The following is a 15,402-nucleotide window of genomic DNA, read 5'->3' as shown; positions in this document are numbered from 1 at the left end:
ATTCCAGTCATTAAACCCCATGGAGCTATTGTAACCGGTAAGCCACATTTTTTTGCCAAATAGCCACCCAGATTTGTGTGTTTTGGCACGTCAGAATGAATAATTGGAGAAATTTATTAGGGTTATGCTGAAGAAGCAGCCCTTAATTATCGTAGAGCGCAACACATCTTCCTGCTCTTCCTTCTCATGTTGCCCATATCTCAGCGAAATCTTTCTTGAAGGCCAGAAAACACATCTCAACAGCTGCTTTAATCTATCTAACTCTGAATTGATGTCTACAGTTTTAGAGGTATGTTTCAAACTGCCTGGTGACTGTGTTGGCTGATTTGCCTATACCCAGGAAATCAATCTCTTCTTAATTAGAGAGAAGTGCTGTGATGCGATATATGTCTGCCTTTCCAAAAACAATACCACCTTTCTCTAGCAAAATCAATGCTTTGCTCAGTGACTGACATAACGACAAAAGGTTTTAGCTTTTAATGTTTAGGAAAACACTACAGTTTGCATAACGAGAGTAGAGCTAGACTGGCTGATGCAGAAGAACCTTCCTTCAGTTCAACAGACTAGAAAGCCATAGCTTCCTTGAGCAATAAAGCAAAAATGTAGCCAGAAGGGTCGCTTTTCTGAAGATACTAAAGAAAAGAGCATGTTATAAGTAGTCTATAGTGGGCTCACGCTTCGAAATACATGTGCGCACATGCACTACTTATAGCAGTGCAGAGAACCTAAGTAACCACCATACTGAAAAACATGTCCCAAAACAAAGGGAATATTGGATGCTGTCAAGGTGTCTTTCCATAAAGTAATGCAAATTTACACAAAAATCTAGACTTTACAAACAGTTGAAAAGGGTAATTTCGCAGCAATATGAGTGTGCTCCGAAGCAAACGTAGTACGAAAACCCTGCTACACTGAAAGGGGGTTTCCATGTCCAAAGTCATGCCCAGATGATTTTGTCCTATAACCATGAAAAGTGCAGTCTCTGCAGAAGTGGAGCGTAATGCATCAGCCGTTTCTCTATCTAGAAAAAGCAGATGAGGGCTTTTCATCATTCTGCTACGGAGTGAAACGCATGATGTAGAAATTCCTCTTTATTTCTGTTGGCAGTTGGTCAAGGATGGTATATTCTGCACTCTATGAGTCTAAAGACAGCATTATTTTTACTCTTCCCTATTGCATGAAATAGGATGTGAATGGTTTAAGCTGACAGGACACGGTAACTCACACCGTCTGCATTAGTGCTCTTAACACTAGCCATAAGGGAGCCCTTTCTTCCCTTCCTGTGGGCTATAACCATGGGAGTACAATGTGTGAGTGTAAAAGCTGAGTAGTAAGTCGATAAATCTCAAATGATGATAGAAAGCTGGTGAGTACAAACCTTGCAGTCCTGTGAGCAGTACAGCGCTGGAAAGGACCTCTGAGGTGAATTCATTTCCCTACTGTCATAAGCAGCCCTCTGATGGAGACTGAAAAAGTCCCCCCTGCCATCACAAAATCATTTCTGCCACCATTCCTCCTACCATAATGGTTGAGGAGGAGAAAGCCTACTGCAGCTGCTTGGAAACTCAGAAGTCTTCCCATTTCCAGCCTCAGTATGTTCTCAGCCAGCTTATTCACATCAGTTCTTCTGCCAAAATTATGCTTCTGCTTAAATAGCACTTCCTCCTCCTGCGTGCTTATCCTTGATGTATTTATAGGGAGCGCTCTCTCTCTCTCTCAGCATGCCGTGCATGAGATTAAACATACCTTTCTCATAGCAGGCTTTCTATGCTCTGGGTCTCCCTTTCAGACCTTCCCTTCACCTGCTCCAGTCTGAGCACAGAGACCAGGTCTAGTGGTCTAGATACAGAATTGCCACACCACTAATTCTCATGTTTCTTACTGCTATATGATATATTTGTACTCAGTATATTATCAGAGGTCTAGAATATAAATGATGTTACACACTTATGCATCAAATATGGATGTGTCATATCAGTGGGTACTACTGGCAGTCTTTGGGAGTGTGGTCAGCAGCTTGAAGGCAAAGCCCTTTGGTGCTTTTCATCCGGTGCTTTTTCATCCTTGATAGCTCCTCTAGGATATTTCAGCTTGAAGATGTTTCTTTACAAAAAGAGAGTGAATCATTCACAAAAAGCACAACTCATCCATCTTTCTTAATGTCACTTTAATTAATGTCACCATTCTTTAATTAATAGCTGCTCAGGAGGCTTGGAATGCTGTAGCTGATTGCAGGGAGAAAAATAACCATGCCCCTCCTATAGTGCTGTGTCCTTGGCTTGTGCAAGGAAGCTTTAATAAATAAATAAATAGATGAAGGAGGAGGGATATGCAAAGGCCCCTGATGTGTGGTTTGAAAGAAGAGGCAAACAGTAGCTATATCCCAGGATAGGAGGGGAAGTAAAAATCAATTAGTAGACAAGATCATTTTTTATTGCTGGAAATGAGTTCTCATTCCACAAGAATGCTGTGCCTAAGTATAGTGGAACCTGAAGGAGGCTAATTAAGCAGAAACCCATCCATTTGTGCCATCTCATAAGGGATTTGTCATTAAAAAAAAAAAAAAAAAAACCTTATGTTCTCTTACAAGCCTTAACAAGCATGTTCACCATGTAAAAATCAGAAAAAAAGCTGCCTGGAGAGCAGTTAATGTGTCTAAGCTGCCGTTTATGGAGGCTGCCTGCAGCTCGTGTCCTCCAAGATGCATGTCCCCTCAGCTGCCCTGTCTGTAAGGACGAAGCCACCTTGTCTATCCGGCTGCTGTGCTCAGTGCCTGGCCAGCATGAGCTTTTCTCCAGCTCTACAGGCTTTTGAGCTTCCCACCCTGTTGTTCCCAGGTTTCCTTCCCCCTTGGCAGAGCCTCCTCCCGTGGGCGGGAGGTGTTGGTAGCCCCTGGGCTAACATGAGCCCCGTGTCTCCTTGCAGGCGTCGGAGGTGGAGCGGCAGCTCTCGCTGCAGGTGCACACGCTGCGGGAGGATTTCCGCGAGAAGAGCTCATCGAGCAGCCAGCACATCGTGCGGCTCGAGAGCCTCCAGGCCGAGGTGAGTGGCCGTGCTCCGCTCCCGGGGCTCAGCCCCCTCCCCAGCAGTGTGAGCACCTGGGTGCACCAACCCAGCGAGGCTGGAGCAGGATGTGTTGCCCATCTCCTCCTCTCTTGCTCTCCTTTCCTCTCTGCTCCTGTCCCTTGTGTGCAACAGAGCTACGGGTCAATCCTGCTTGTCCCCCCCAAAATAGTGTGTGGAGCTTGTGCTGCCACAGCTGGAGCCCGCTGTGCCCAAGGGACCCTGCAGAGCTGCTCAAGCTCCCTACATCAGCAAGGCCGATATCAGCATCCTTCCTCCTCCCATCCCTGCCAGGGAATTGATGGGGACCTCTTGGGCAGGAACTGGTGGAGTGAAAGATGTGCAGCTGTACAGCCCTGCTGCCTTCTAAGCTATCGGGAAGAATTTTGTTTGTTTGTTTGTTTCTCCTAAAAATCTCTCCATTTCTTCTCTCCCTCTCCCCACCTGCTCCCCACTGGTCCCCTCGCCTTCTCTTCCCCTCCCCTTGGAGCAGCAGGTCCTCGAAGTAAGTACGGCTGGGACGGGCTTTGCTCGTGTGGGGGTCACCATCACCATGCATGCCTTGGCCCACCAGATCCCCCATCTTGCGCTGCGCAGATCACCTTCCCCTTGTGTCCTTCTGGCCCCCACGGGAGAGCGGTGGCTTTCTCTGACACAGTCATTCACAGGCGCTCGCTACCGGCTTTGGCAGCAAACCCTAACTCTCAGTGCAATGCATCTCTATTTTATGCTTCTACTTTCTGGCACCCCTTCTCTCCAGCCCACGCAAATCATGATGGTGGTGGGAAGAGACATCTCAGAAGCCATTAGTCACCCAAGAATGCTTCTGAGTGTGTGCAGCAGCCTTTGCAAGCACAGCGAGCAAGTCTATGTACTTGGCAGATACTCCTTCAGCTAGAGAAAGATTTCACCCCCTGGGCAATCGTGAGGTTCTTTCACCCTCAGGAGAGACGTAGGTCTGCAAGACGAAGTGGATAAGGCAGCTGGGGCAGAGCAGGATGCAGTACTGAGGGTCTGCAAGCAAGATCTGAGCCAGGGTCCAACAAAAGAGTCACAGGGCAAGAAAAGTGGGCAAAGAGAAGTGAAAGGTTGAGGAGGGCCCTTAAAGGTGATTTGAAGAGACTTTCCCAGTGATGTCCTGGACTATTGGAGCTCAGGGAAGCAGCCCAGGAAGCAGCAAAGGGGCAAGACCCCAAAGAGGCAGAGAATGAGGAAGGTGCTGAGTGAGGAAGGAAAGGCCCAAAGGGCTTTCACTGGTCTGGGACAGGGCCCCTCTGCCTTGGGGGATGCAGTGATGACCTTGGCGGGTGCCATTCACCCCTCACCACTACCGGGGGTGCACCGCGGCAGTGCCACCGGGCATGCTGTCCCCCCCGCCTGAGACTGCAGTCCTTGGCAATTAAAAGGACTGAACCAGTTTTAAAGACAACTCATCCCCGGGAGGCTAAAAATAACGCCGGCACAGAAAGGAGCTTTGCAGGAAGAAAGACAAGTCCCCAGTGGGACTTTCCCTGGTAAAGGCACCACCATTAAGAGCCACGTGGGGAGCGGGGACACCGAGTCATGGGAATCCAGGGCAGGGCTGGGGTCACCTAATCCCCTTGAGCAGCCCAGAGCTCCCCCCGGCCTCCTATGGTCTCTGGACTGTCCCAGACGGTGTCACCTGTCACCGCAGCCCTGGCCCTGCCCTCGCCCTGAGGGAGGAGGAACCTCCTTGGGCTCCTCCCGAGCTTTAAGCCGCACACGGAGATGCCGTTTCTCCCCGACACAGGTACAGAACATGTACACCCATCCGCTTGTCTCTCTGCTTCATTCCTCTCATGGGAAGGTGCTTTCCTCCGCTCTGCTCCCCAGCGAGCGCGACTGCCACCCTGACTCTCCTTCTTCCGCAGATCAAAATGCTGACGGACCGAAAGCGGGAGCTAGAGCATCGCCTCAGTGCCATGATGGAGGAGAACGATCTGCTGCAGGGCACCGTGGAGGAGCTGCAGGACCGTGTGCTGGTGCTGGAGAGGCAAAGCCATGACAAGGACATGCAGGTGAGGAGTGCTGCCACTGGGGAAGGAAAACCAGGTTTGGGGTCAGTCCGACCAGGAGGATAGTCAGTGAATTTGGAGACAGAACAACTGGAAGAGTCAAATGGCTCATGAAAGCACAGGAGAGAGCAAGATCCTGGTGCTGCCCCTAGGGATGAGCAGCAGGAACCACCATGGGGTATCTTGAAAGACAAGAGGGAGCTGGGTGGGAGGACAGAGCAAAGCAGGAAAAGAAAGAAACACACAAAAGGAAGCAGAAAACTGCCTGCAGTTCATCTAATTTAATTCTTATTTCAGTGGTAGCACTGGCTCCAGAAGAGGCTTCATCAGGCAGTGCTAGTCCAGAAGACATTAACCAACCTCAGAGCTGTTCCTGGTCAATGGGGCGCCCGTGAGCTGTATGGGGTTCACAGCCATCCCTCACTGAACACCATTCTGCAGGGAAAAGGCTTAGGCACCAGTGTTGTCGGGCGTCTCAGTGGAGAACAGGATTTTACAGCTTCTGAACTCTGCAGGTTCATCCTGCTCTGCATAGCTCTGCCTGCTTCCGTAGAGAGGCACTGAATCTGAACGTGCTTGACCTGGTGTTAAGTGGTTATAAAGCTACAAATTATTGTTTGCTGCTTGCAGAATTCCACATTCCTCTGACCACAGATAAAGTCTAAAATTAATCAGTGTCCCTGCTGGATCTTGGGTGTTTTCCAGCACTCAAGTAACTCAGATTTCAAAACAGTGAAATGTGGGTTTGGGAATTTTGACATCCAAACATTGGGTGTTAGGATTTAGCTGATCAGAATTCACATATACATGTGGGTGTATGTATATACTTGCATATCTGTATATTTTGAAGCAGTTGTGCAGATATCACTTTTCTTTTTGAATTCAATTCCTGCTGTATTAGTTTTAGCAAATTTACCTGAGTCCCCAGTTCCTCACTTTAGCACCGGTTAATGCAGTAATACTTCCTTTTGGTACATTATGAAGCCTAAACAGTGTCTAATAATGTGAGGATTATCAGGACCCAATAACTAGTAAAAGCAATCAAGACTAGCATCAGTGGGCCTTTTCTTAAAAATAAATAAATAGCAACCTTGGCCTACTACTCTTGCTTCCTCGCAGCTGGAAACCCTCTGCATGCCACCTGCCACTCATTCCTTCCATTCAGTCCTACACAAGCAGAGATCCCCCAGTCTGTATTCCCTCCACTAACATTCATTTTTTCTTCTGCCTCTTTGGTGAATTGCTCGGTTTCTCCTGGAAGCTGCACCAGAGCCAGCTGGAGCTCCAGGAGGTGCGGCTGTCCTACCGGCAGCTGCAGGGGAAGGTCGAGGAGCTCAGTGAGGAGAGAAGTCTCCAGAACTTCAACACAACCAGCACATCCCTGCTTTCCGAGATTGAGCAGAGCATGGAGGCAGAGGAGCTGGAGCAAGAACGGGAACAGGTATTAACACTCCTGTGAGCTGGAGTAACACCCGAACCTCTGTGGCTGGGCCCTGGAGGACATGCATGTTGGTCTTCCCACACCTCACCCTCAAAAGGGACGCGCAGAGTTATGCAAACCGGACACTCTGACCACTGCATCTGCAAAGCTGGAAATGGCAGCAGGGTAACCCATGCCTTAGTCACACCAACATTTGTTTTCTGTGCAACACCACTGCCTACACATTCCCCTAAGCATACAGGACACAGCAGCACCACATCTACAGGGCAAGAAAGGTTCCCTAGATACCTTAGAAACAGCTTAACACATTGGCTTTGGAGTTGAAGGGTCAGTCCCAGCTCCAATAGAAACACCCTTTTGACCTTATGAAAGTCTCTGCATCCATTTCCAAGTCAGCAACGTAAGCTAGATGAATACTGGCATGCTTCAGCAATCACATGCATCGTTACGACGTGGAAGAAGACTCCCTATGGCCTTGACGTCGTGGGCTAACGTCAGGCTCTCTCGTTGCAGCTAAGGTTGCAACTCTGGGAAGCTTATTGCCAAGTGCGATACCTCTGCTCCCACCTCCGCGGGAACGACAGCGCGGACTCTGCGGTCTCCACAGACTCTTCCATGGACGAGTCTTCAGAAACCTCATCAGCCAAAGATGTCCCAGCTGGCAGCCTACGTGCAGCTCTCAGTGAGCTGAAAAGACTGATACAAAACGTGCTGGATGGGGCAGACTCCACGGTAAGTGGCTCGACACGGGGAGAGGTTGTCGTGCGTGCCCCTTTGCCCAGTGATGGACATTGCCAGGGAGGGCTCCTGCTGCATCCTGAAGTCCTGGGTCTCTCAGACTACCTCCATGGCTCAAAAGGTGGGATATCATGACACACAACCTGCTTCATGTGTCTCAACCAGTCAGCAGAGAGCCAGACTGGCTCATGGGATATTGGCAGGCAGTGGTCAGACTGCCAAAGCTTTCAGTGTTACACGTGCATGAAACCCTCTAGGGTCTGGCAGTCGTGCTGGGAAGTAATGGACGTAGTTTTTCCTCAAGGTTTGCAGTAAGTCAGAGTTTCCACCTGGAAGTATGCAGATGTTCTTACAAATCACAGTGCAGCTATTCTAGATATGATTTTCTTAGGAATTTTTTTTTTCTCAGAAGTAGTTTCACAAAACCCTTGTGACCGCTACGTGGGTAGGTTCTGCCACTGTGAGCTAAGGTTGGGTACAGCTGTTTCTGCAAGAGTCACCAGATGTGACCCTACTGCAGGGGAAGGGTCTGGGATGCGCGGCGGTGTCCGCTCTGGGATCTAGCACCCCGGGGCTGCCAGCGAGCAGACAGCAGAGCTCTGCTGAGCCAGGGCAGGAGGGAAGACTTGGCGGACTGTCCAGCATCCTCAAGACTGCAGAATTAAGAGAAAACGTCTGACCTTTTGTGATGGCTCAGAATCAGGCCTATTTCCACCATCCACCATTTGGGCATGTTCCCAGTGTGACTTATCTCAGAGGTCGTGCTTGGACCCTGGCACTGCAGGCACGGGGGGAACACTTCTCCTTTCCATCAGAGTATTGGCAGCAGCTGATAAAAAGGTAGAGCATGGGGATTAAGTTGTATTTGTTAAAGGAAAACAAGAGTCCTGCAAAAAGTCTACAATCATGGCAATCTTAGCCATGCATTACCAACCTCAGCAAGGGGAGAACTTGTTTGCTTGCTGTTGTTATCGTGTTTAGAAGAACTGTCCTTGATTGAGCACATTTCTATTGTGGCAGTACCTGGGGACACTTGCTTTAAAACCAAAACTTAACAGGAAAGTGAATGTCCTGCTAATTTGTTTTGTGCTCCCCCAAGCCAGAGTCAGATTAATACAACTGTGTTTTTTAAAGCCAAACTTGAGCAGGAGGTTTTTGTCTTGCTCTCAGAGTTCCCGGCGAAGCGATGACGACACCTTAGAAGAACAGATCAGGCGAACAAGTGAGGACTCGCGAGCCCTGAGGGAATTAATGGAGGGAGAGCGGGGGAAACTGAGGCAGAGTTTGGAGGAGCTGCAGCGCCTTCACAGCCAGGTTAGCAATTCCCGCATTTTACAGGGGGTCTTGTAACACCCACGCTCATCTCCCAAGATGTGCTTTCCGCAGATGAGCTCAACAAGATAAATTGCCAGCAGGATTCAGTCAAACAACAGTAAAGGTCATATGCGTCTTTAAGCCCACAGCAGAAATGCTGGGGCTTCCTGAATGTAGGATCAGAGTTTCTTTTGAAAATATCCAGTATCCCATCCCTGGCATCTAAAGCAGACAAATTTCCTTTAAACCTTACCCTCAGCCTGCTTTTGGATCCAGTCTATATCTCGTTTAAACTCTATGAAGCAGAAGACTCTGAAGTACAAGGCTGCTTGATATGGGGAACTGGAAATGCATGGGCATCCAGCCTGATCCATCTCACTTGCACTAAGCTCTCGTGGAACTGAGAGGCAGCTGCTGAATGGACAAACCAGGACTGTCCTGTCTTGGAGTTAATCCCACTTTGAGCACGTCTCAGAACAGCACCATGAGATCCTCAGTAGATGCACACTCAGAATTCTAACAGGGGACAACCTGGTCCTAGGCAGCAGCCCTTGAGACAGCAGGGACAGTCTAATGCAAACACAACAGCAACAATGATCCAGCTCTGAAAACAGCACCATGCCCAAAGCCACCAATGGGACTACATCTGCACTGAAGTTGGCAGTAGCATCTTCTTTGGAAACAGAGCCAGAAAAGCGAGGAAAGGCTCTGCAATACCTGTGTCTGTGGAAGAAGCTCTCCAAATGCTGTAGGAGATCTGGAGGTGGCCAGCAGACACAGTCTTTGGCTCAGCTGCTCACATAGCACCCTGTTGTACTGAAGCAATAAACAAGACGAACGCTCTTGGTGGCCTGTGCATACAGTGCTCCTGTATGGCCTTTTCTCCACACACTTTCAGAGAAAAGGAGAGATAACTCATCCCTGTCAAAAAAAATCAGCACAAACTGGGTCTAACGTCCTCATGTAGAGGCTACAGAAGTTTCCACCCACATGCCGAAATGGAGAAGAGTTTCTTAACCCTGCCTACACACCAACTCAGGGATGCTTAATCCCATCCTAGATCTAAAATAGCTCAGATCTGGTCTCCAAGCATGGACCTGAGTGGCCAGTTTCCAAGATAGCCAGTCCACAGGCTCAGGAGGGTTCATGACTTTGACACAACTGATGCTTCTGCACCACCTACCTGGTTCAGCTGAAGGTTAACTGCATGATCCAGCCACTGGATCAAAGTAGGCTCTTCCTGCAGCAGCAAAAGGAGTCATTAAGCATCCCTAGTAGTGATGGCTAGGCATTTAGGATGACAGGAAATCCGTGCTACTCACTGCAGAAGCAGCAGTGAGTGAGTAATTAGCAGCAGATAGGGATCAGACTTGGAGCCGGTCCTTCCTAATGGCAAAATCCTGTCAGAGACAAATCCACCACAAACAACACCTCAGAGGATCTGAGCATCTGTCCTGGTCAAGATGCTCTGTGGCAGGATCCTCCTCTCTCTGTGGTGCCCAGACTCCTGCGCACCTTCCTACAGGCTCTCCAGGTCCCTTAATGATACTGGTTGCATCATGCACCCACAGCCCAGCCCATTGCTCCTGCTGGACAGGCCATCAGCTACCTGAAATACCAACAAAACCAATCAAAACCCCAATGCCAACAACACGTCTTTGAGGACACAGTAAGCCCATGTGCCCTCTGCCCGTGCCCAAGAGCACGGTGGCAGCAGGTCCTCCCAGGACACCCACATCAGGAGCCCTTCTTGACTGTTTGCTGTCTACGTAAATATTTCCTTGTGGATTCAAGCAGCAGTCAGAGCAGGGAGCTGTCGGAAGAGTTTCCGGGTAGCAGTGCAGTGTAGTCTAGTGTAGTGTAGTGCCATGTGGGCACTAGAGCCAGGGAGTTAAACGTAGGCGAACCCGCAGAGCTGGGCTAGCAGTCCTGGATACCCCTGTCTGCAGTGAGCTCACCCAAGTGAACATGTGTTTTACGGCCTCCCTGTGCTGCCCGGCAGGTCACTCTGCTGAGCGTGGAGATGACGACGCTGAAAGAGGAGCGGGACCGGCTCCGCGGAGCAGCCGAGGACAAGGAGACGTGCGAACGGCTGCTGCAGGCCATCAGGGACCGAGACGAGGCCATCGCCAAGTAAGTACCCCAGGCAGCCCAAACCAGGCTGCCTTAGCCGTGCTGGAGCACTGTAGCTGGAGCCACCTCCAGCGTGGGCTTTTCCCACCATCCACTGGTTTGGCAGTAATGGGAAAATACGGGAGGAAGCCTTGGCCTTGCCCATGAGAAATCCTGCCCAAGGCTTGTGGCTGGGACAGATCCTTGTCCCGACACAGGCTTGGGGGATGTAAGAGGATGCTGTGCAACACGTGTTTTGCCATCCTTTATGCAGGTTTGGAGAAAAGCAGGCAGGAGAGGGCTTGGGCTCTTGGAGACGCACACAGAAACACTGGGTTTGCCCTATTCTTCCTGTTTTCCTCTCCTGGCTCTTCCAGACGCACTCCCTTACCTGTTTACACCCCTGTGTGGGCAGCTTCTCCAAACCATCTCTCAGGTCATGTTCTCCTGTCCTGCTCCAGGATATCTCCCAAAACAAGATGGGTCAGGGCATCACCAGGTTATTTCCATACAGAAATACCTAACCCACGTGGTCCGGGTGAGGGAAAGAGCACAAAGAAGCCCTTTACAAACCAAGTCTGTGCGAAGCTCACCAAGCCCACACAGCCCCGCCAGCCTTTTGGGGCGCCCCGCGCATTCGCACTGCTCCCACACCCGTATCCGGTCCTGGCGCCTGCTGCTCGGCCCCGGCACACCTCCATCTGTTGGCAAAAGCTGGGAATATCCCAGCTGTGCCGCCGGGCGCAGAAGGGCTGCTTTGGCATTTCGCATCCACGTGGGCTGCCGGTCGTGCCGTGCCTACGGCAACGCGCCGCTGCTCCACGCGGAACGCCGAGCGCGGACATCCGCGCAGCAGCCGGGCATGCGGCAGCCGACGGGAACACGAGTGGCCATGGAGGGGAGCGGGGGGTGAATGAGCAGATGCTGCCCACGAGCCAAGAGCAGACATGAGCAGCTTGTCGCTAGACACGAGAGTGGCTGCTCCGTGGGCACAGAACCAGCACGGTCCCTTCCTGCCCCATGACCTAGGCATAGAGCCAGTTTTGCTGACATGCTCCCCCGCAAAACCTGTCTCCAAACAAGATCACTGCCTACTGCAGACATGTGGCGTGGCAAACTTGAGCTTGGCCTTGGAGCCTGGCAACGTGATAAGCAAAAGGGAAAGCGGGTCTGAGCATGGAGCATTGCCCTGGGTGGAAACACTGGCTTCCCCAGGTGCTTCCCCGGAGGGGAGCCCAAGGGAGATGCATTAGATTCTGTTAATAAGTTAAATTATTCCTCCAAAGAAAATGTTTACAAGGAAACACAGCTCCTTGCAAGCCATGTTACCATTTCCCCAGGGCACCCCAGGGAGCTGAGCCCTCGCGGTGCAGGGCAAAGCTGGGGAGGCTCCTGGGTGCCACATGGCCACCACAGTGGGTAAAGCCAGCGCCGCGGGTCTGGGATTGCCCACCCTTCTTGCTGTCCCACAGGAAGAACGCGGTAGAGGTAGAACTGGCCAAGTGCAAGATCGACATGATGTCCCTCAACAGCCAGCTGCTCGACGCCATCCAGCAGAAAGTGAACCTCTCGCAGCAGCTGGAGGCCTGGCAGGTGAGCAGCAGCACACGGCGCCTTTGGGTGCTCCCCACGCTTTCTGGCAGTCCTGCACCTTGGCTGCAGGGGGTTCAAGCAAACCCAGGCCTCCCCTCTCTCCCCGTTTGGGGCTGGAATCGCTCTTTAGGAGCTGCAGTTTAACAGGGAGGTCAAGACCCTGGCATAGGTAGGTGCGCGGGCGGCCGTCCCCAGGGCACCCACTGCGGGTGCTGCCACGCAGTGCAGTGGAGGCAGCAGCTCTTGGGAGCACCCCGGGACATAGAGGCAGCTTCCAGCAGCCCAGGAGATCGAGCAAAGTGGAAAAGATATGGTCAAGGTGCCAGACAAAGTCATAAAGAAGAAAACCCCAAACCACATGGCAATTTCAGCAGCCACCCCAGCCACGCTCAGGTTAGGGATTGGGGGTGTAAAGTGTTACATAGAGGCTGCGAGCGCTTGTGCAAGGGCAGAGCCGTCTCCTCGGCAAGGGCAGCGCCTCCGTGAGAACGGCCGAGGCGGGAGCCAAGGCGCAGGCGGCTCCGCTGCAGTCCCCATGGACCCGGGCTCCACTGCCCACCTCCCCTGCACCCCAGCACCTGTCTCATCTCCACTGTCTTCTCTTTTCTCTCTTCTTTTTATTTTTTTCTTCTCCTGCGTACAGTTTGCTTCCTCAGGGCTTTTTACTATCTGGCTCCTTTGGTTTCTGATCTAGTGGCCTTTCTCAGTTCCTGTACCAACAGCTTTAGTCGTACACCCCTCCTGCCTTTGAGGTGAGCTCGCGCCTCCCCGCCGAGCACCGCCGCTCCATCTCCATCCGTCCGTGTGTCCGTGTGTCCGTCCTGCTGCTGAGCCCTCTACCCAGGCAGCCCCGGTGCCTCTGTGCGGGAGGAGCCGGAGCGCTGCTGCCATGGGCAGTGGTTTTATAACTCAGAGCCACTTGCTTGCTCTAGTCTGTGTTTGGTCCCCCAATAGCCCCATTGCAGGGTTTTTAGAACCAGCACCGGCCTTTCATGTGGGGCCATGCTGCCCAATGGCATCCGATGCCACCACTGGCAGGTCCCCAAGGCAAGGACAGGTCATGCTCCCAATTTGGGGCTAGTTTGCATGCAGTAAGTTTGAGCAAGTCTCAGTGATGAGATAGCTGAAATACTGGCTTTGAAGGTAGCTATAAAACCCCAGCGTGGTGGCAGGTGCCAGAGTCTCCCTTGGGGACCCCCTTGCCCTGCTGCACCACAGTTACTGCTTCTCTCTGCCTCTCCCCATGGGGACGTTTGCCGGCCGTCCCCACCAGGGCAGTGCCGCCATGCTCGTCATGCCACCTCCATCCCATGCCAGCCGCCCGTCACCGCGCGCGGGCCCGGCCCACCGCTAACGCTCCCTGCTCTCCCTCTGCCGCAGGATGACATGCACAGGGTCATTGACCAGCAGCTGATGGACAAACACCCGAAGGAATGGTGCCAGCTTGCCTATTCCTTCTCCAGGGGCTACGGCGCAAAGCGGGGTGCCCGTCCCCCCGCCGGGCCCCGGCCGGAGCAGCAGGGGGATGAGCCTGCCGGGGCGGAAGGGAATCGTCTCTTTTCCTTTTTCAAGAAAAATTAAGCTGCCGAGGAGAAATCTCACCAGTGGTTCCTTCCCTGAGGTGGGGAGCGGGAAGCAGTGGCCCGGCTCACTGATGGACCCGGCTCTCATGCACTAAGGAAAAAAGGAAAGAAAAAAAAAAGAAAAAAAAAGAGGGGCAAAGGAAACCCTCGAAACTCTGCACTGTTTCCACCACACCTGGTCTGAACCAAATGTTTACGCGCACTGGAGTGTTACAGTGTGACAGTGTCACATTGAGCAAAAGCAACTTAAGAAAAAAAATTAAGCAGAGTGATAAACTTCAGTGCAAACTGTCGGCGCTTTGACCCAGCCCAGTTTCTGCTGTGAAGAACAATCTGATTGTCTTAAACGCTCTTGCACTGAAGAAGGCGCTAAGCGGCCCCAGGCCGGGCAGGGAACTGAGAGCCACCGCTGTAGCAAGTGCAGGGGGAAGGAGAGGACCAGCCACAGGAGAGGAAACGGGGAGTCCCTTATGCCACCCTCCCACCCAGCCACAACAGCGTCCTTCAGCCCGCAGAGGAGCTGCTCTAGCCCGAATGTGGTGCGTGTCCTGCTCCGTGCTGGAAGACAAGTCCTTAGGGCACGTCCAGCCTGGGATGCTCTCCGCAGCTCTGCTCATGCCACAGCAGGGATCAGACTCCCTGCAGGTTAGCACACGTGCGAGCCCGCTGCTGTTGGGACCTTCTCCGGCATCCTCTTGTACAGAATGAAGAGTGAGAGGCTGTAGTTTCATAAATTGCTGATTTCCTCCCCAAGGCACCGACCATCTGCAGCAGCTGACAGACTGGAGCGGAGGATGTTCAGTCCTGGGACACCTACACTCCTGCCACCACCTCAGGGTGGTTGCAGAGCTTCAGTAAGTCACATGTTCCCCAAAGCCATGTACTCCTCTATGAGATCTGTTATTTTAACTGGATGGCCCTCCTAGAAGTCTGACACTTAGAAATAGCTTGTTGAGAGCCATAGTGATGGCAGTAGATCTTTGACATGGGCTGGCACACTTGATGCTCAGAAATTCCACAGGCACCTACCCTCACTGAAGTCAAAGCATATTAGGTCATTGATAAAGCCCTGGAAAACTCTCAGCTTGCCTTTTGCCTCGTGCAGCAACATTAGCTATAGCCCGACAGCAATGCTGACCACTGCCTGCCTGGGGATCATTTTACTACTTGTCCTTTTGGCAAATAGGTACCTAAGCTTCCTTCTAACCACAGATGATCAGAGCCCACTTTACTGTGAGCATTTGTTTGATGAGGAGAAACATTTGGTGCACACAGAGGTGCTGGAAATCCTGCAATACGTAGCTAAGGACCATCCCTATGCACTGGATGGTCACCTCGCTGCTCATCTCTCTCATCACCAAACACTGAATCCAACTAGATTCAGAGCTGCACTGCTGCTATTGTGCAATTTGCACGTTTTTTCAGCTCATGCTATTCATAGGACCAGATTTGTTTCTGTGCCCCATTAGAGGCTACCAGCTACACTCCCACTGTAGGAGATGAAGGTAGATACACAGTCAGC

At 51.7% G+C, this 15,402-nt stretch overlaps 1 protein-coding gene across 2 annotated transcripts in view; it reads left to right on the top strand.

Annotated features, from left to right (window-relative positions):
• Positions 1-13,878, top strand: part of BICDL1 (BICD family like cargo adaptor 1) — a 32,137-nt gene extending 18,259 nt beyond the window's left edge. Inside the window, exons 3-11 of one of the 2 annotated variants that reach the window (XM_088532411.1) lie at positions 2,926-3,042; positions 3,557-3,568; positions 4,956-5,102; positions 6,361-6,540; positions 7,054-7,272; positions 8,449-8,592; positions 10,595-10,725; positions 12,177-12,297; positions 13,678-13,878. In XM_088532411.1, coding sequence (XP_088388537.1) covers positions 2,926-3,042; positions 3,557-3,568; positions 4,956-5,102; positions 6,361-6,540; positions 7,054-7,272; positions 8,449-8,592; positions 10,595-10,725; positions 12,177-12,297; positions 13,678-13,878 — 1,272 coding nt within the window. The remainder of the gene's footprint in view (positions 1-2,925; positions 3,043-3,556; positions 3,569-4,955; positions 5,103-6,360; positions 6,541-7,053; positions 7,273-8,448; positions 8,593-10,594; positions 10,726-12,176; positions 12,298-13,677) is intronic. The other variant, XM_088532412.1, reaches the window with a different exon arrangement.
• Positions 13,879-15,402: the final 1,524 nt, after the last annotated feature.

This window comes from Tinamus guttatus, unplaced genomic scaffold, assembly GCF_059628265.1.
Source record: "Tinamus guttatus ecotype Peru unplaced genomic scaffold, ASM5962826v1 Tinamus_guttatus_pri_ptg000459l, whole genome shotgun sequence".
NCBI classification, from domain to species: domain Eukaryota; kingdom Metazoa; phylum Chordata; class Aves; order Tinamiformes; family Tinamidae; genus Tinamus; species Tinamus guttatus.
This window is presented reverse-complemented; position numbering and strand designations above follow the sequence as displayed.